This window comes from Babylonia areolata, chromosome 12 (assembly GCF_041734735.1).
Source record: "Babylonia areolata isolate BAREFJ2019XMU chromosome 12, ASM4173473v1, whole genome shotgun sequence".
In the NCBI taxonomy this organism is placed as follows: Eukaryota; Metazoa; Mollusca; class Gastropoda; order Neogastropoda; family Buccinidae; genus Babylonia; species Babylonia areolata.
The window spans coordinates 3,913,501-3,934,379 of record NC_134887.1 but is presented as its reverse complement, the minus strand read 5'-3'; the positions used below and the strand labels follow the sequence as shown (position 1 = coordinate 3,934,379).

General features: G+C 48.7%; 1 protein-coding gene across 2 annotated transcripts in view; it reads left to right on the top strand.

Annotated features, from left to right (window-relative positions):
- Window positions 1–20,879, top strand: part of LOC143288329 (carboxypeptidase D-like) — an 88,010-nt gene that overhangs the window by 52,848 nt on the left and 14,283 nt on the right. For both annotated transcript variants that reach the window (XM_076596702.1, XM_076596701.1), the window contains 8 exons: window positions 2,033–2,193; window positions 5,830–5,918; window positions 7,511–7,766; window positions 8,668–8,776; window positions 11,139–11,288; window positions 15,001–15,172; window positions 18,185–18,371; window positions 19,034–19,175. In XM_076596702.1, coding sequence (XP_076452817.1) covers window positions 2,033–2,193; window positions 5,830–5,918; window positions 7,511–7,766; window positions 8,668–8,776; window positions 11,139–11,288; window positions 15,001–15,172; window positions 18,185–18,371; window positions 19,034–19,175 — 1,266 coding nt within the window. The remainder of the gene's footprint in view (window positions 1–2,032; window positions 2,194–5,829; window positions 5,919–7,510; window positions 7,767–8,667; window positions 8,777–11,138; window positions 11,289–15,000; window positions 15,173–18,184; window positions 18,372–19,033; window positions 19,176–20,879) is intronic.

Below are 20,879 nucleotides of genomic sequence, written 5' to 3'. Positions count from 1 at the left end.
GGTGAAATCTTTCTCTCTTCTGTTGTGGTCATAGCACAGGTGAAATCTTTCTCTTTTCCGTTCTGGTCATAGCACAGGTGAAATCTTTCTTCTGTTCTGGTCATAGCACAGGTGAAATCTTTCTCTCTTCTGTTCTGGTCATAGCACAGATGAAATCTTTCTTTCTTCTGTTCTGGTCATAGCACAGGTGAAATCTTTCTCTCTTCTGTTCTGGTCATAGCACAGATGAAATCTTTCTTTCTTCTGTTCTGGTCATAGCACAGGTGAAATCTTTCTTCTGTTCTGTTGTGGTCATAGCACAGGTGAAATCTTTCTCTCTTCTGTTTTGGTCATAGCACAAGTGAAATCTTTCTCTTTTCTGTTCTGGTCATAGCACAGGTGAAATCTTTCTTCTGTTTTGGTCATAGCACAAGTGAAATCTTTCTCTTTTCTGTTCTGGTCATAGCACAGGTGAAATCTTTCTTCTGTTTTGGTCATAGCACAGGTGAAATCTTTCTCTTTTCTGTTCTGGTCATAGCACAGGTGAAATCTTTCTTCTGTTTTGGTCATAGCACAGGTGGAATCTTTCTCTTTTCTGTTCTGGTCATAGCACAGGTGAAATCTTTCTCTTTTCTGTTCTGGTCATAGCACAGGTGAAATCTTTCTCTTTTCTGTTCTGGTCATAGCACAGGTGAAATCTTTCTCTTTTCTGTTCTGGTCATAGCACAGGTGAAATCTTTCTCTCTTCTGTTTTGGTCATAGCACAGGTGAAATCTTTCTCTTTTCTGTTCTGGTCATAGCACAGGTGAAATCTTTCTTCTGTTTTGGTCATAGCACAGGTGAAATCTTTCTCTTTTCCGTTCTGGTCATAGCACAGGTGAAATCTTTCTTCTGTTTTGGTCATAGCACAGGTGAAATCTTTCTCTCTTCTGTTTTGGTCATAGCACAGGTGAAATCTTTCTCTCTTCTGTTTTGGTCATAGCACAGGTGAAATCTTTCTCTCTTCTGTTTTGGTCATAGCACAGGTGAAATCTTTCTCTCTTCCGTTCTGGTCATAGCACAGGTGAAATCTTTCTCTCTTCTGTTCTGGTCATAGCACAGGTGAAATCTTTCTCTCTTCCGTTCTGGTCATAGCACAGGTGAAATCTTTCTCTCTTCTGTTTTGGTCATAGCACAGGTGAAATCTTTCTTCCGTTTTGGTCATAGCACAGGTGAAATCTTTCTCTCTTTTTGTTCTGGTCATAGCACAGGTGAAATCTTTCTCTCTTCCGTTTTGGTCATAGCACAGGTGAAATCTTTCTCTCTTCTGTTTTGGTCATGGCACAGGTGAAATCTTCCTCTCTTCCGTTTTGGTCATGGCACAGGTGAAATCTTCCTCTCTTCCGTTTTGGTCATGGCATAGTGGGTTGTTTTCCTTGTCACCCCTTCTTTCTCTGTGTGTGGTCTGTGTTTTCACCCTGGGCCAGTGGTGTGCCTCTGTGTTTACCTGGTGACAGATTTTCCTGTGAGTTTTTCTCCCCGTGCCACTGCTTCCAGTGGAACTCCAGGATCAAAACCCTGGAACAGTCATCGCTTCCCTCCTGCCCTGTTCACCCCAGAATTTCCTCGTGGCCACTCCCACTCCACACTTCCAACGCACCCCTTTTCCTGTCATCCCTTTCACCCCATCCTTCCTTGACCCGTGAGTCTGCGACATCGGACTTTGGCTGTCGTGTGGTGGTTGAGACAGATGAACTCTGACAGTGTCATTGAGATTAGCTGGTGCTGCACTTGACTGCAAATGTTGTGTTGGGACTGAACTGGAATTGTTAGATGGGGGGTAATCTTTGTGTGTTTGATTTATTTCGTGTGATCACAAGTAAAGAACCAAGCTAAACTTTCCTGTGTCTCTGTGTTTGTTTTGTCGGGATGTTGGTTAGTCTGGGAAGGGTGGGGGTACATGGGCAACCTCATATGGGTTGTGACAGTGTGTATGTGTGTGTGTGTGTGTGTGTGGTTCTGTGCATGTGTGTGTATATGTCTGTAAACGCGTGTGTGTGTGTGTATCCCACAGGGTACGCCCAGGGAGAACCAGACTGCCGGACAGTGCTGGACAACACCCACGTGCACCTCGTGCCCCAGGTGAACCTGGAAGGACCCTCGCTGGCTGTCCCCGGGGACTGCTCCGGTGCCCACTACAACGGCTCTCGCTTCAACGACCTCGTTGACAAGGATGTAAGAACGATTGTGTCAGGTGGACAGGGAGGTAATGAGGATTGTGTCGGGTCGACAGGGAGGTAATGAGGATTGTGTCAGGTGGACAGGGAGGTAATGAGGATTGTGTCAGGTGGACAGGGAAGTAATGAGGATTGTGTTGGGTCAACAGGGAGGTAATGAGGATTGTGTCAGGTGGACAGGGAGGTAATGAGGATTGTCGACAGGGAGGTAATGAGGATTGTGTCAGGTGGACAAGGAGGTAATGAGGATTGTGTCAGGTGGACAGGGAGGTAATGAGGATTGTGTCGGGTCAACAGGGAGGTAATGAGGATTGTGTCAGGTGGACAGGGAGGTAATGAGGATTGTCGACAGGGAGGTAATGAGGATTGTGTCAGGTGGACAGGGAGGTAATGAGGATTGTCTCAGGTGGTAATGAGGATTGTGTCAGGTGGACAGGGAGGTAATGAGGATTGTGTCAGGTGGACAGGGAGGTAATGAGGATTGTGTCAGGTGGACAGGGAGGTAATGAGGATTGTCGACAGGGAGGTAATGAGGATTGTCAACAAGGAGGTAATGAGGATTGTCAACAGGGAGGTAATGAGGATTGTGTCAGGTCGACAGGGAGGTAATGAGAATCGTCGACAGGGAGGTAATGAGAAAGGTAATGAGGATTGTGTCAGGTCAACAGGGAGGTAATGAAGATTGTGTCAGGTCAACAGGGAGGTAATGAGTATTGTGTCAGGTCAACAGGGAGGTAATGAGTATTGTGTCAGGTCAACAGGGAGTCAACAGGGAGGTAATGATGATTGTCGACAGGGAGGTAATGAGGATTGTGTCAGGTGGACAGGGAGGTAATGAGGATTGTCGACAGGGAGGTAATGAGGATTGTCGACAGGGAGGTAATGAGGATTGTGTCAGGTGGACAGGGAGGTAATGATGGATGTGTCAGGTCAACAGGGAGGTAATGAGGATTGTGTCAGGTGGACAGGGAGGTAATGAGGATTGTGTCAGGTCGACAGGGAGGTAATGAGGATTGTCGACAGGGAGGTAATGAGGATTGTGTCAGGTGGACAGGGAGGTAATGAGGGATGTGTCAGGTCGACAGGGAGGTAATGAGGGATGTGTCAGGTGGACAGGGAGGTAATGAGGATTGTGTCAGGTGGACAGGATGGTAATGAGGGATGTGTCAGGTGGACAGGGAGGTAATGAGGATTGTGTCAGGTGGACAGGGAGGTAATGAGGGATGTGTCAGGTGGACAGGGAGGTAATGAGTATTGTGTCAGGTGGACAGGGAGGTAATGAGGGATGTGTCAGGTGGACAGGGAGGTAATGAGTATTGTGTCAGGTCAACAGGGTGGTAATGGGGATTGTCGACAGGATGGTAATGAGGATTGTGTCAGGTCAACAGGGTGGTAATGGGGATTGTCGACAGGATGGTAATGAGGATTGTGTCAGGTCGACAGGGAGGTAATGAGGATTGTGTCAGGTGGACAGGGAGGTAATGAGGATTGTGTCAGGTGGACAGGGAGGTAATGAGGGATGTGTCAGGTCAACAGGGAGGTAATGAGGGATGTGTCAGGTGGACAGGGAGGTAATGAGGATTGTGTCAGGTCGACAGGGAGGTAATGAGGGATGTCAGGTCGACAGGGAGGTAATGAGGATTGTAAGGTATTACTTTTGTCACAACAGATTTGTCTGCATGAAATTCAGGCTGCTCTCCTCAAGGAGAGAGCGCCACCTTTTTTTTTCTTTTTTTTTCCCTGCCTGCAATTTTATTTGTTTTCCTATTGAAGTGGTTTTCTCTACAGAATTTTGCCAGGGACAACCCTTTTGTTGCTGTGGGTTCTTTTCCGTGCGTTAAGCACATGCTGCACATGGGACCTCAGTTTATCATCTCATCTAAATGACTAGCATCCAGACCACCTCTGAAGGTCTAGTGAAGGGGGAGAAACTACTGGCTACTGTGGGATTTGAACTACTGCATTCAGACTCTCTCGCTTCCCAAGTGGACGCGTTGATATTAGGCCAACACTCTACTGATTATGATGATGATGATGATACGGATACCTGTATGGCGCCTATATATCCTCAGTCAGAGACCAAACTCTAAGCGCTTTACAAACATGGGAGTTATTTGCGCGACAGTCTGCCTACCTGGGTAGAGCTGGTTGATGGCTGCCACTGCGTGTTCATCATTCCTTTCCTGTGTCATTCAGTCAGGTCTCAAAGAGACAAGTAACATTTTATGTGTATGACTTTTTTTGTTTGTTTACCCTGCCGTGTCAGCAGCCATACTCTGTTTTTGAGGGTGTGCATGCTGGGTATGTTCTTGTTTCCCTAACTAGCCGAACACGACATGGATCACAGGATCTTTGACGTGTGTATTTGATCTACTGCATGCATTATGTACAGGTGAAGGGGGTTGAGGCAGTAGCAGTGGGTGATGTGCAGTGTGTGTGATGGGAACAGCAGGTGATCATCTTCCTTCGTGGGCTGTGACTCCCGCGTTCCCTCCAACGTATGGGTGGGTTTTCATGTGTAAGACCGTTTTGACGACCCGCCATGTAGGCAGCCATATTCCGTTTTCAGGGGGATAGGGTGTGCATGCCGGGTATGTTCTTGTTTCCATAACCCACTGAATGCTGACGTGGATTACAGGTTTAACACGCATACTTAACTGTGACCCACTAGTGCAGACTCCGGCAGGGGTCTGACATTCCTGTACAGGATCTTTAATGTGCGTATTTGATCTTTCCCATGGGGGTTGAGGCACTAGCAGGTCCACACATCTGTTGACCTGGGAGATGGGAAAAATCTCCACCCTTTGCCCACCTGGTTGTGATTGGGATTCGAACCCAGCCCCCTGAGATTGAAAGTCTAACGCTTTTACCACTGAGCTGTTGGGCCTGTCACAGTGGGTGATGATGTGTGTGTGTGTTTGTGTTTCAGGACGTGGTGGGGCGGGCACTCATTGCATAAGTTCTATGCTGTGCTGTGATGATGTGTGGTGTGTGTGTGTTTCAGGATGTGGTGGTGCGGGCACTCATTGCATAAGTTCTATGCTGTGCTGTGATGATGTGTGTGTGTGTGTGTGTTTCAGGACGTGGTGGGGCGGGCACTCATTGCATAAGTTCTATGCTGTGCTGTGATGATGTGTGTGTGTGTGTGTGTGTGTTTCAGGACATGGTGGTGCGGGCACTCACTACAAAAGTTCCACACTGTGCTGTGATGATGTGTGGTGTCTGTGTGTTTCAGGACGTGTTGGTACGGGCACTCATTGCATAAGTTCTATGCTGTGCTGTGATGATATGTGGTGTGGGTGTGTGTGTCTGTGTGTGTGTGTGTTTCAGGACGTGGTGGTGCGGGCACTCACTACACAAGTTCCACACTGTGCTGTGATGATGTGCGGTGTGTGTGTGTTTCAGGACGTGGTGGTGTGGGCACTCACTACAAAAGTTCCACACTGTGCTGTGATGATGTGCGGTGTGTGTGTGTTTCAGGACGTGGTGGTGTGGGCACTCACTACAAAAGTTCCACACTGTGCTGTGATGATGTGCGGTGTGTGTGTGTTTCAGGACGTGGTGGTGTGGGCACTCACTACAAAAGTTCCACACTGTGCTGTGATGATGTGCGGTGTGTGTGTGTGTGTTTCAGGATGTGGTGGTGCGGGCACTGATGGAGGAGTTCTCACTACACAAGTTCCACGCTGTGCTGGCCTTGCAGGCTGGTGGCTCCTTCGTCGTGTAAGTCTCCAGCACAGTGTAGCTGAACTCCTCTTTTGTCAAACATAAACATACAACCAACCCAAAAAACAACCTCTCCAGACAGAGAAAGTTCACTGTCTTTTCTCAAACAAAAACAAACAACCTAGCTTAAAAACAACCTCCTCAGACAGAGTAAGTTCAAAAGAAAACAGACAACCAGCTTTTTGAAACAACCTCTCCAGACATAGTTTACTGTCTTTTGTCAAACAAAAACAGACAACCTACCCTAAAAACAGCCTTCCTGACAGATTTTAGTTTTCTCATCTTTTTGTCAAACAAAACCAAACAGCCTACCATTAAAGCAACCTTTCCAGACAGATCTGCCTTTTGTCAAAAAAAAACCCAAAAAAACCCAACCCAGACAACCTACCTAAAAACTACAACCAACCTACCTTAAAAGTTAAAAACAACCTCTCCAGACAGAGTAAGTTCACTGTCTTTTGTTAAACAAATACAACTAACCTACCCTAAGAACAGCCTTCCTGACAGATTTAGTTCACTCGTCTTTAGTCAAAGAAAAACAACCAACCTACCTGAAAAACAGCCTGTCCAGACTGAGTTACTCCATTCTTGTCTTCAGTGATGATGGTGATGGTGATGATGATGATGATGATGATGATAGGATACTTACATAGCCACAGTCCTCAGTCTCATTCCAAGCTCTGAGTGTTGTGTGAAACAAAAGGAAACACTCGCCCTGCCTTAAAAAACATAGTTCATTTTTCAGACTGGGTTCATTTTTTCTGCCTTTTGTCAAGCCAAACCAAACCACCTACAACAAAAACCAGCCTTCTAGACTGGATCATCAGCTGACATAATTCCAGGTGCCAGTTGCTACAAAGCTTTTATTTCCTTGTAACTTGGGTTTTAGTATTTTAGTACTCTCCTCTGAGATCTTGGATGAAAACTTAAAACTGCTCTGATACTGAACAGTTGCTGATAGTCCAAGATAAACAAAAAAAAACTGACCATGTTTAAACTGCACTAGTACCAAACAGTCGGTGATTGTCCAAGACAGACACAGAAACTGACCATGTTGTGATCCATGTTTCCCACCACAGCATCCCAAACAGTCAGTGATTGTCCAAGACAGACACAGAAACTGACCATGTTGTGATCCATGTTTCCCACCACAGCATCCCAAACAGTCAGTGATTGTCCAAGACAGACACAGAAACTGACCATGTTGTGATCCATGTTTCACACCACAGCATCCCAAACAGTCAGTGATTGTCCAAGACAGACACAGAAACTGACCATGTTGTGATCCATGTTTCACACCACAGCATCCCAAACAGTGATTGTCCAAGACAGACACAGAAACTGACCATATGAAAACTGTACCGATACCAAACAGTCAGTGATTGTCCAAGACAGACACAGAAACTGACCATGATGTGATCCATGTTTCACACCACAGCATCCCAAACAGTCAGTGATTGTCCAAGACAGACACAGAAACTGACCATGTTGTGATCCATGTTTCCCACCACAGCATCCCAAACAGTCAGTGATTGTCCAAGACAGACACAGAAACTGACCATGATGGTGGTCCCTGTTTCCCACCACAGCATCCCACGCAACGTGAAGGTGGGGACGATGGGAGGCGCGGGGTCGGCCTACACGGAGGACGAGGACCTCTTCCAGTCGCTGGCCAGAGCCTTCGCCGACGTCTTCCCTGCAATGTACGACAAGCCCTGCGACGACAATGTCGGCAAGGACGACAATGGCAGCAAAGGGCTGTCAGGGGTGGTGCACGGCGCTGACCTGCCCTCTGGTGGCGTGGCCCTGGCTGACACTGTGTTCTCCCACTTCCGCTCTCACATGGTCAGTTGGTGGGTGGGGTGGTGGTGGTGGGGGAGGGTGTGTGTCAGTGGGGGTGAGGGGTGCAGAGGGGTGTGCAGGGGTGATGTCATTGTGTTCTCCACTCACACATGGTCAGTTGGTGGGAGGGGTAGGGTAGGGGTGTGGAGGGTGTGCGTGTGTGTGTGAGGGGTGTGGTGATGGTAGGGGTGGGGAGAGTGTGTGTGTGGGGGTGACGGTAGGGGTGGGGAGGGTGTGTGTGGGGGGGGGGGGGGGGAGGGGAGGGTGTGTGTGTGTGATGATATTGTGGTATCCCACTTCCGCTCTGGCATGGTCAGTTGGTGGGAGGTAAGGTAGGGGTGGGGAGGGTGTGTGTTGTGTGAGGGGGGGGGGGGGGCCATGGGGGTAGGGTGTGACGGTGTGTGTGTGTGTGATGATATTGTGGTATCCCACTTCCGCTCTGGCATGGTCAGTTGATGGGTGGGGTGGGGTGTGAGGGATGGTGATGTCGTGTTCTGCATTCACACATGGTGAGTTGGTGGGGGTGGGGTGGGTGGGTGTGTGTGTGAGGGGTGTGGTGATGTCACTGTGTTTTCCCCACCTCCGCTTTCACATGGTCAGTAGGTGGGGAGTGGGTTGGGGTCTGTGTGTGGAGGGTGGCGGTGATGTCATTGTGTTCTCTGCTCACACATTGTCAGTTGGTGGGAGGTAGGGTGGGGGTGAGGGGTGTGTGTTGGGGGGGGGCGGGGGGAGGTGTGTGTATGTGTGGGGGGTGATGTGTTCTCCCACCTCCACTCTCACATGGTCAGTTTGGTGGGGGTGGTGGGAGTTGAGGTGTGCATGTGTGTGGAGGGTGGTGATGTCATTGACATTCCCCCCCCCCTCAACCCCCACCCCTCCTGACCCCCCACGTTGTGTTTTTCAGCTCAGCGCCTACATCAGCTGCTGCAGGTACCCCCCGCCCTCCGTGCTTCCCTCCTTGTGGCAGAGCTCCCTGCCTCCTCTCATGCACTTCCTCAAGCGCTCCCTGCAAGGTGACTGTCTGTCTGTCTGTCTGTCTGTCTGTCTGCACCCCCCTCCTCCCACCCCCCCAGCCCCCCTGCTTTGGGGCGAGGAGGGGAAGGAATTGACAGGGGTGGAGGGGGGCAGTGGATGTGTTGTGTGGGGTGGGGGAGTGTTTGGGGGTGTTGTGGGATGAGTGTGTAGTGTGCATGGGCAGGGGGTGTGTTGTGTGCGTGGGTGGGTGGGTGTGTAGTGTGTGCGTGGGTGGGTGGGTGTGTAGTGTGTGCATGGGTGGGTGTGTAGTGTGTGTGTGGGTGGGTTGGTAGTGTGTGTTGTGTGCATGGATGGGTGGGTGTGTAGTGTGTGCATGGGTGGGTGTGTAGTGTGTGTGTGGGTGGGTGTGTAGTGTGTGGTGTGTGCGTGGGTGGGTGGGTGTTTAGTGTGTGTTGTGTGCAGTTTGGTGTGTGGTGTGTGCGTGGGTGGGTGTGTGGTGTGTGCATGGGTGGGTGTGTAGTGTGTGCATGGGTGGGTGTGTAGTGTGTGCGTGGGTGGGTGGGTGGGTGTGTAGTGTGTGGTGTGTGCGGTGGTGGGTGGGTGTGTAGTGTGTGGGTGGGTGTGTAGTTTGTGCGTGGGCATGTGGGTGTGTAGTGTGTTGTGTGCGTGGGTGGGTGTGTAGTGTGTGCATGGGTGGGTGGGTGTGTTGTGTGCGTGGGTGGGTGTGTAGTGTGTGCATGGGTGTGTAGTGTGGGTGTGTGGGTGGGTGTGTAGTGTGTGCGTGGGTGGGTGGGTGTGTGGTGTGTTCGTTGTGTTGTTGATGTGTGGGTGGGTGGGTGTGTAGTGTGTGTGTGGGTGGGGTGGGGTTGAGGGGTTCTGTGTGTGGGTGTGGTGGGTAGATGAGTTTATTGTGGGTGGATGAGTGTTGTGTGATGGGTGGGTGGGGGTGTGTTGTATGTGTGGGTGGATGAGTGTTGTGTGATGGGTGGGTGGGGGTGTGTTGTATGTGTGGGTGGATGAGTACGAATTGAATTATTTTTTGCCATTTCTCCATTTACAATTTTATGAGTTCTGCACAGTGATGCAAAGTACATATGTTAATGTGTGTTGTGTGGTGAAAGAGAAAGAAATAAAAAGTGAAAGAGGGGGATAAAAAAAAAAAGAGTTGTTCAGTGCTGGTGGGAAACACTGGTTTGGATGACGAGACTGAAGACGACTGACAAAAAAAAAAAAAAGAAAGATAAATAGAAAATAAGCCCAAACCCACACAGCGGACATTTTCTTCTCTTCTTCTTCGTTCGTGGGCTGCAGCTCCCACATTCACTCATATGTACACGAGTGGGCTTTTATGTGTATGACCGTTTGCTTTTATTTTTACCCCACCATATAGGCAGCCATGGGGTGTTCATTCTGGATATGTTCTTGTTTCCATAACCCACCAAACACTGACATGGATTACAGGATCTTTAGCGTGAGTATTTGATCTTCTGCTTGTGTATACACACGAAGGGGGTTCAGGCACTAAGCAGGTCTGCACATGTGTTGATCTGGGAGATTGGAACCCCCCCTCCCCCCTTTACCCACCAGATACTGAGATGTGAGCCAGGGACCTTTAGATTGAAAGTCCAACAATTTGGCCACTTGGCTATTGCGCCCGTCTGCGGAGGTTTGAGTAGTGAGGCATTGTGTTGTGTGTGTTGAGGTGTGCGGGGGTCGGTGACAGGGGAGGTTTGAGTAGTGAGGCGTTGTGTGTTGAGGTGTGCGGGGGTCGGTGACAGGGGAGGTTTGAGTAGTGAGGCGTTGTGTTGTGTGTGTTGAGGTGTGCGGGGGTCGGTGACAGCGGAGGTTTGAGTAGTGAGGCGTTGTGTTGTGTGTGTTGAGGTGTGCGGGGGTCGGTGACAGCGGAGGTTTGAGTAGTGAGGTGTTGTGTGTGTTGAGGTGTGCGGGGGTCGGTGACAGGGGAGGTTTGAGTAGTGAGGCGTTGTGTTGTGTGTGTTGAGGTGTGCGGGGGTCGGTGACAGGGGAGGTTTGAGTAGTGAGGCGTTGTGTGTTGAGGTGTGCGGGGGTCGGTGACAGGGGAGGTTTGAGTAGTGAGGTGTTGTGTGTGTTGAGGTGTGCGGGGGTCATGACAGCGGAGGTTTGAGTAGTGAGGTGTTGTGTGTTGAGGTGTGCGGGGGTCGGTGACAGCGGAGGTTTGAGTAGTGAGGCGTTGTGTTGTGTGTGTTGAGGTGTGCGGGGGTCGGTGACAGCGGAGGTTTGAGTAGTGAGGTGTTGTGTGTTGAGGTGTGCGGGGGTCGGTGACAGGGGAGGTTTGAGTAGTGAGGTGTTGTGTGTTGAGGTGTGCGGGGGTCGGTGACAGGGGAGGTTTGAGTAGTGAGGCGTTGTGTTGTGTGTGTTGAGGTGTGCGGGGGTCGGTGACCGGCGAGGACGGTCAGCCCCTCAGTGAATACTGGGTGGAGGTGGACAGCAAGGCGCGACATGACCGCTCAGACAGCCTCTTCTTCCTGCTGACCACGCTGGGCACACACACCGTCACCGTCAGCGCCAAAGGTCAGTGCGCCTCCCCCTCCCACTCCCACACCCCCCACACACACCCACACTGTCACCGTCAGCGCCAAAGGTCAGTGCGCCTCCCCCTCCCACTCCCACACCCCCCACACACACACCCACACCGTCACTGTCAACAGCCCTCCCCCTCCCCATCCCCCTTCCCCTCCTTCCCCCCTCACCATCACCATCACCATCAGTGCCAAAGGTCAGTGCCCCTCCCCACCCAGACCCACGCCATAACTGTCAGCGCCAAAGGTGAGGGTTTTTTTTGTTTTTGTGTTGCACAATATTTTAATGTGCTTACCCTTTACTGTTACTGTTACTGTCTTTTTTTTTTTCATTTTCATTTATTGATTTTGTATGTTGTTTTGTTTGTTTTTCTTTTTGTTCTTCTCTCAAGGCCTGACTAAGCGGGCTTGGTAGTGCTGCTGGTCAGGCATCTGCTTTGCAGATGTGGTTGGTGTAGCAGATATATGGACCGGTCCGAATGCAGTGTCACCTCCTTGAGAAACTGAACTGAACTGAACTGAAGTTTGTAGCTGAACCTCCACAGCCCTGAAGGAGTGACAGGACAGTGAAAGTTGAATGGTGACAGTCCGCGCAGGCTATAAGAGTTCCTGTCACACAGTGACAAAAGGGAGGCTTTGCAGGACCCGCCTTCGTGGGGGACTTTTCGTCGCTTGCAGAGCGAGAAGTAGGTCATATGGTGTCATGGTCAGCCCACCACCGTAACTAGCTCTTTCCAGTTTGAGCTGACTTTTGTTTGGACAACTTTTCGGCAGAGTTTATGAAAGGATCAGTTTGAGTACGTAATGGCAGAGATGTGACAAGAAACATGCTCAAAGTAAACGTAGAAGACTAAAGCAAATAATGGGTGTAATTGTAAAACCAAATATATCTTGTACACTTGCAAAAATAGTCACCAAAATCGTTCAAAAATCGTTTCGTCAGGACAGCGATTTCCACAATGGAAGTTTAAGCCTTTGGTGACATAGTAAAAAAAAAAAAAAAGGAAACGGAGATGTGCATGCGTACGCAGTTCTCGTTAAAATAATAACAGGGAAAATGCATGAAAATCAGACGAAAGTGGGTTTGCCAACCTTCCCTTATGTTGAATGGTATCTATGCAGGCTATTAGAGGGCACGGTAACAATGTTGAGTGGTGACAGCGAAGGCTATTAGAGTGCTTGGTGACAATATTTAGTGGTGACGGTGCAGGCAATTGGAGCGCATGGTGACAATGTTGAGTGGTGACGGTGCAGGCTATTAGAGCGCACGGTGACAGTGTTGAGTGGTGACGGTGCAGGCTATTAGAATGCATGGTGACAGTATTTAGTGGTGACGGTGCAGGCTATTAGAGTGCACGGTAACAATGTTGAGTGGTGATGGCAAAGGCTGTTAGAGTGCACGGTAACAATGTTGAGTGCTGACGGCGAAGGCTATCAGAGCACAAGGTGACAATATTTAGTGGTGATGGTGCAGGCTATTAGAGTGCACAGTAACAATGTTGAGTGGTGATGGTGCAGGCTATTAGAGCGCACGGTAACAATGTTGAGTGCTGACGGTGCAGGCTATTAGAGCGCACGGTAACAATGTTGAGTGCTGACGGTGCAGGCTATTAGAGCGCATGGTGACATTGTTGAGTGGTGACAGTGCAGGCTAGCAGGTAGAGTGCACAGTGACGGTGTTGAGTGGTGACAGTGCAGGCTAGCAGAGTGCACAGTGACAGTGTTGAGTGGTGACAGTGCAGGCTAGTAGAGTGCACAGTGACAGTGTTGAGTGGTGACAGTGCAGGCTAGCAGAGTGCACAGTGACAGTGTTGAGTGGTGACAGTGCAGGCTAGCAGAGTGCACAGTGACAGTGTTGAGTGGTGACAGTGCAGGCTAGTAGAGTGCACAGTGACATTGTTGAGTGGTGACAGTGCAGGCTAGTAGATAGAGTGCACAGTGACAGTGGTGAGTGGTGACAGTGCAGGCTAGCAGAGTGCACAGTGACAGTGTTGAGTGGTGACAGTGCAGGCTAGTAGATAGAGTGCACAGTGACAGTGTTGAGTGGTGACAGTGCAGGCTAGTAGATAGAGTGCACAGTGACAGTGGTGAGTGGTGACAGTGCAGGCTAGTAGAGTGCACAGTGACAGTGGTGAGTGGTGACAGTGCAGGCTAGCAGAGTGCACAGTGACATTGTTGAGTGGTGACAGTGCAGGCTAGTAGAGTGCACAGTGACAGTGTTGAGTGGTGACAGTGCAGGCTAGCAGAGTGCACAGTGACAGTGTTGAGTGGTGACAGTGCAGGCTAGCAGAGTGCACAGTGACAGTGTTGAGTGGTGACAGTGCAGGCTAGTAGATAGAGTGCACAGTGACAGTGGTGAGTGGTGACAGTGCAGGCTAGCAGAGTGCACAGTGACAGTGTTGAGTGGTGACAGTGCAGGCTAGTAGATAGAGTGCACAGTGACAGTGGTGAGTGGTGACAGTGCAGGCTTGGAGATAGAGTGCACAGTGACAGTGTTGACTGGTGATGATGCAGGCTAGTAGATAGAGTGCACAGTGACAGTGGTGAGTGGTGACGGTGCAGGCTGTTAGATAGAATGCACAGTGACAATGTTGAGTGGTGACGATGCAGGCTGTTAGATAGAATTCACAGTGACAATGTTGAGTGGTGACGGTGCAGGCTGTTTGATAGAACGCACAGTGACAATGTTGAGAGGTGACGGTGCATGCTGTTAGATAGAATGCACAGTGACAGTGTTGAGCGGTGACGGTGCAGGCTGTTTGATAGAACGCACAGTGACAATGTTGAGGCGTGACGGTGCAGGCTGTTTGATAGAACGCACAGTGACAATGTTGAGGGGTGACGGTGCAGGCTGTTTGATAGAACGCACAGTGACAATGTTGAGTGGTGACAGTGCAGACTGTTAGAGAACACAGTGACAATGTTGAGTGGTGAAGGTGCAGACTGTTAGAGAACACAGTGAAAATGTTGAGTGGTGACGGTGCAGACTGTTAGAGAACACAGTGACAATGTTGAGTGGTGACAGTGCAGACTGTTAGAGAACACAGTGACAATGTCGAGTGGTGACGGTGAGAACACAGTGACAATGTTGAGTGGTGACGGTGCAGACTGTTAGAGAACACAGTGACAATGTTGAGTGGTGACAGTGCAGACTGTTAGAGAACACAGTGACAATGTTGAGTGGTGACGGTGCAGACTGTTAGAGAACACAGTGACAATGTCGAGTGGTGACGGTGCAGACTGTTAGAGAACACAGTGACAATGGTGAATGGTGAGTGGTGACGGTGCAGACTGTTAGAGCACACAGTGACAATGTTGAGTGGTGACGGTGCAGGCTGTTAGAGCGCATGGTTACAGTGTTGAGTGGTGACAGTGCAGGCTATTGGATAGAACAAACTGACACTGTTGAGTGGTGACGGTGCAGGCTATTGGATAGAGCGAACTGTGACAGTGTTGAGTGGTGACGGTGCAGGCTATTAGATAGAGCAAACGGTGACAGTGTTGAGTGGTGATGGTGCAGGCTGTTAGATCTCATGGTGACAATGTTGAGTGGTGACAGTGCAGGCTATTGGATAGAACAAACTGTGACAATGTTGAGTGGTGACGGTGCAGGCTATTGGATAGAGCGAACTGTGACAATGTTGAGTGGTGACGGTGCTGGCTATTAGAGCGAACGGTGACAATGTTGAGTGGTGACGGTGCAGGCTATGAGAGCGCCCATCACACGGTGACGGTGCAGAAGGACAGCATGGTGGAGGTGACCTTCGTGCTGACCCGGGAGAAGAACGTGACCCTTGGTTACCATGACTACAAGGCCATGGTCGCCTTCCTGCACAATGTCAGCGCCAGGTGTTCTGACCTTGCCAATCTGACCAGGTGAGCGGCGGCACCTGTGGGGGGGCTTACCTGTGTGTGACTATCTGTGTGGGCGTGTGTGTTTGTGTTACCTGCAGTTGGGTGGGTGAGGAGGTGTTACCTGTGTGTGTGTATCTGTGTCTGTGTGTGCATGTGTGTGTATTACCTGTGGGTGGATGGATGAGTAGGTGTTACCTATGTTGGGGTGTTTCTGTGTGGGTGGGTGGGTGTTGTGTGGGTGGATAGGTGAGTGGGTGTTAGATGTGTGTGGGTGTAAGTGGGTGTTTCTTGTGTGTGTGTGTGTGTGTGTGGAGGTGGGGGTGTTACCTCTGTGTGTGGGGGTGGGTTGGTGGGTGTTACCTGTGGGTGGATAAGAGAGTGGCTGTTACCTGTGTGTGGGTGTTTCCTGTGTGTGGGTGTTACCTGTGGTGGTGTAGGTGGGTGTTACCTGTGTGGGGGTGTATCTGTGTTGGTGTTAGTGCATGTTACCTGTGTGGGTGTAGGTGCGTGTTACCTGTGTGTAGGCGTTACCTGTGTGTGGGTGTATCTGTGTTGGTGCAGGTGGGTGTTACCTGTGTGTAGGTGTTACCTGTGTGTGGGTGTATCTGTGTTGGTGTAGGTGGGTGTTACCTGTGTGTAGGTGTTACCTGTGTGTGGGTGTATCTGTGTTGGTGTTGGTGCATGTTACCTGTGTGTGTGTACCTGTGTTGGTGTAGGTGGGTGTTACCTGCGTGTAGGTGTTACCTGTGTGTGGGTGTTACCTGTGGTGGTGTAGGTGGGTGTTACCTGTGTGTAGGTGTTACCTGTGTTTGGGTGTATCTGTGTTGGTGTAGGTGGGTGTTACCTGTGTGTAGGTGTTACCTGTGTTTGGGTGTATCTGTGTTGGTGTTGGTGCATGTTACCTGTGTGTGTGTACCTGTGTTGGTGTAGGTGGGTGTTACCTGTGTGTAGGTGTTACCTGTGTGTGGTGTATCTGTGTTGGTGTAGGTGGGTGTTACCTGTGTGTAGGTGTTACCTGTGTGTGGTGTATCTGTGTTGGTGTAGGTGGGTGTTACCTGTGTGTAGGTGTTATCTGTGTGTGGGTGTATCTATGTTGGTGTAGGTGGGTTTTGGTGTCATATACTGTACCATGTCAAACTGATGCAAACTAGGCCTATTGGTTTGCTCTGCTTGGCCAAATTTCGCGCGGCTTTGGTGTAGGTGGGTGTTACCTGTGTGTGGGTGTATCTGTGTTGGTGTTACCTGTGTGTGGTGTATCTGTGTTGGTGTTACCTGTGTGTGGTGTATCTGTGTTGGTGTAGGTGGGTGTTACCTGTGTGTGGGTGTATCTGTGTTGGTGTTACCTGTGTGTGGTGTATCTGTGTTGGTGTAGGTGGGTGTTATCTGTGTGTAGGTGTTACCTGTGTGTGGGTGTATCTGTGTTGGTGTTACCTGTGTGTGGTGTATCTGTGTTGGTGTTGGTGGGTGTTACCTGTGTGTAGGTAATACCTGTGTGTGGGTGTATCTGTGTTGGTGTTGGTGGGTGTTACCTGTGTGTAGGTGTTACCTGTATGTAGGTGTTACCTGTGTGTAGGTGTTACCTGTGTGTAGGTGTTACCTGTGTGTGGGTGTATCTGTGTTGGTGTAGGTGGGTGTTACCTGTGTGTAGGTATTACCTGTGTGTGGGTGTATCTGTGTTGGTGTAGGTGGGTGTTACCTGTGTGTAGGTGTTACCTGTGTGTGGGTGTATCTGTGTTGGTGTAGGTGGGTGTTACCTGTGTGTAGGCGTTACCTGTGTGTGGGTGTATCTGTGTTGGTGTAGGTGGGTGTTACCTGTGTGTAGGTGTTACCTGTGTGTGGTGTATCTGTGTTGGTGTAGGTGGGTGTTACCTGTGTGTAGGTGTTACCTGTGTGTGGGTGTATCTGTGTTGGTTTAGGTGGGTGTTACCTGTGTGTAGGTGTTACCTGTGTGTGGGTGTATCTGTGTTGGTGTTGGTGCATGTTACCTGTGTGTGGGTGTTACCTGTGGTGGTGTAGGTGGGTGTTACCTGTGTGTAGGTGTTACCTGTGTGTGGGTGTATCTATGTTGGTGTAGGTGGGTTTTGGTGTCATATACTGTACCATGTCAAACTGATGCAAACTAGGCCTATTGGTTTGCTCTGCTTGGCCAAATTTTGCGCGGCTTTGGTGTAGGTGGGTGTTACCTGTGTGTGGGTGTATCTGTGTTGGTGTTACCTGTGTGTGGTGTATCTGTGTTGGTGTTGGTGGGTGTTACCTGTGTGTAGGTGTTACCTGTGTGTGGGTGTATCTGTGTTGGTGTAGGTGGGTGTTACCTGTGTGTAGGTGTTACCTGTGTGTGGGTGTATCTGTGTTGGTGTTACCTGTGTGTGGTGTATCTGTGTTGGTGTTGGTGGGTGTAACCTGTGTGTAGGTGTTACCTGTGTGTGGGTGTATCTGTGTTGGTGTTGGTGGGTGTTACCTGTGTGTAGGTGTTACCTGTGTGTGGGTGTATCTGTGTTGGTGTTGGTGGGTGTTACCTGTGTGTAGGTGTTACCTGTGTGTGGGTGTATCTGTGTTGGTGTAGATGGGTGTTACTTGTGTGGTGTATCTGTGTTGGTGTAGGTGGGTGTTACCATGTGTGTAGATGTTACCTGTGTGAGGGTGTATCTGTGTTGGTGTAGGTGGGTGTTTCATAACACATCACCACAAAACACACCAGCCACTTAACACATCACCAACCACATAACACAATACCAACAGCGCATCACCAACAACACATCAACAGTCACATCAGTAGCCACATAACACATCACCAACCACATAACACATTGCCAACAACACATCAACAGTCACATCACCAGCCACATAACACAACACCAACAACGCATGGCCAACAGCACATCAACAGTCACTTCACAAGCCACATAACACATCACCAGCCACATAACATGTCAACAGCCACATGTCACCAGCCACATAACACATCACCCGCCACATAACGCATCACCAGCCACATAACGCATCAACACCACCCCCGCTCCCTGTGTGCTGCAGTGTGGGGCAGACAGCGGAGGACCGCGACGTGTGGATGCTGTCCATGGGCGCTCCGCACGCCGACCGCCGCGCCCCCTCCCTCCTGTTGCTAGGCAACGTGCACGGCGACGAGGCGGTGGGACGGGAGCTGTTGCTGCAGCTGGCAGGCTACCTGTGTGATCATTCGTCGGACAACTTCATCCAGCAGGTGGGTGTCGCGCTCACACACACACGTTACACACATCACCAGCCACATCGCACACACACATTCCACACAGACACACACTAACACACATACACTAACACACACACTAACACACACACTAACACACAGACACACCACACACACACACTAACACACACTAACACACACACACTAACACACATACACTAACACACACACACTAACAGACACACCACACACTAACACACACACACACACACACACACACACACACACACACTAACACACATACACACACACTAACACACACACACTAACACACACACACTAACACACACACACACACACTAACACACACACACACTAACACACACACACTAACTCACACACACTAACACACACACACTAACAGACACACCACACACACTAACACACACACACACTAATACACACACACACTAACACACACACACTAACTCACACACACTAACTCACACACACTAACACACACACACTAACAGACACACCACACACACTAACACACACACACACTAACACACACACACACTAACACACACACACACACACACACTCACACACACACACACACACACACACACACACACACACACACACATACACACACACACACTCACTCACACACACGGTGATGGTGTGTGTGACAGCTGCTGAAGGAGATCCAGGTGCACATGGTGCCGTCCCTGAACCCTGACGGAGCAGCCCGGGCCATGGAGGGTCGGTGTGGAAAGGGTCCTGGTCACGGCAACCACCACGGGGTGGACCTGGACACCAACTTTGAACGCATCAGTACGTTCTGCGTGTTGCCATGTGATGATTATTATGATGATCACAGTCAGTACGTTCTGCGTGTTGCCGTGTGATGATTATCATGATGATCACAGTACGTTCTGCGTGTTGCCATGTGATGATTATCATGATGACCACAATCAGTACGTTCTGCGTGTTGCCATGTGATGATTATCATGATGATCACAGTCAGTACGTTCTGCATGTTGCCATGTGATGATTATTATGATGATCACAGTCAGTACGTTCTGCGTGTTGCCGTGTGATGATTATCATGATGATCACAGTCAGTACGTTCTGCGTGTTGCCATGTGATGATTATTATGATGATCACAGTCAGTACGTTCTGCATGTTGCCATGTGATGATTATCATGATGATCATGATGACCACAATCAGTACGTTCTGCGTGTTGTCATGTGATGATTATCATGATGACCACAGTCAGTACATTCTGCGTGTTACCATGTGATGATTATTATGATGATCACAGTCAGTACATTCTGCATGTTGCCGTGTGATGATTATCATGATGATCACAGTCAGCACGTTCTGCTTGTTGTCATGTGATGATAATCATGATGATCACAGTCAGTACGTTCTGCGTGTTGCCATGTGATGATTATCATGATGATCACAGTACGTTCTGCGTGTTGCCATGTGATGATTATCATGATGATCACAGTACGTTCTGCGTGTTGCCATGTGATGATTATTATGATGATCACAGTCAGTACGTTCTGCGTGTTGCCATGTGATGATGATCATGATGATCACAGTCAGTATGTTCTGCGTGTTGCCGTGTGATGATTATCATGATGACCACAATCAGTACGTTCTGCATGTTGTCATGTGATGATGTGATGATTATTATGATGACCACAATCAGTACGTTCTGCTTGTAATAAATATGATCATTATTATGATAAACCACAATCAGTTCGTTCTGCTAGTAACCATGATCATTATTATGATTGTTATGGTGACCACAATCAGTACGTTGTGCTTGTAATGATGTAATGATTATTATGATAGCCACAATCAGTACGTTTTACTTATAAGCATGATGATCATTATTATGATTGTTATGATGACCACAATCAGTACATTCTGCTTGTAATGATGTAATGATAACAGTGATAACCTCAATCAGTACATTCTGCTTGTAACCATGTCATGATTATTATTGTTATTACCACACTTAGTATGTTCTGCCAGTAACCATGTAATGATTATTATAATGACTGCAATCATTACGTTCTGCCTGTAACAATGTAGTGATTATTATGGTAACCACAATCAGTAAGTTCTGGCTGTAACCATGATGATCATTATGATGATGATGACAATGACAGACAGTAATGATAATGCTTGTAACCATGTAATGATTATTGTGATGACCACAGTGAAGGATGATAGTTATAATGATTACAATATGAATGATGATGGTAATAATGATAGCAATGATAATGGTAATGAATACTGATAATGATGGTGATAATGATAAGAAGAAGTGATGATAATGATGATGTTTAATGACAGTGATGATAATAATAATTATGATCAATATTTAATAATAAATGATAATAATAATAATAGTAGTAAATGATAATGGTTATATATGTTAATGGTAACAAATGATAATGATTATCATGATGTTAAATGATAAAAGATAAATGATGATAATGGTAATTAATGATAATGA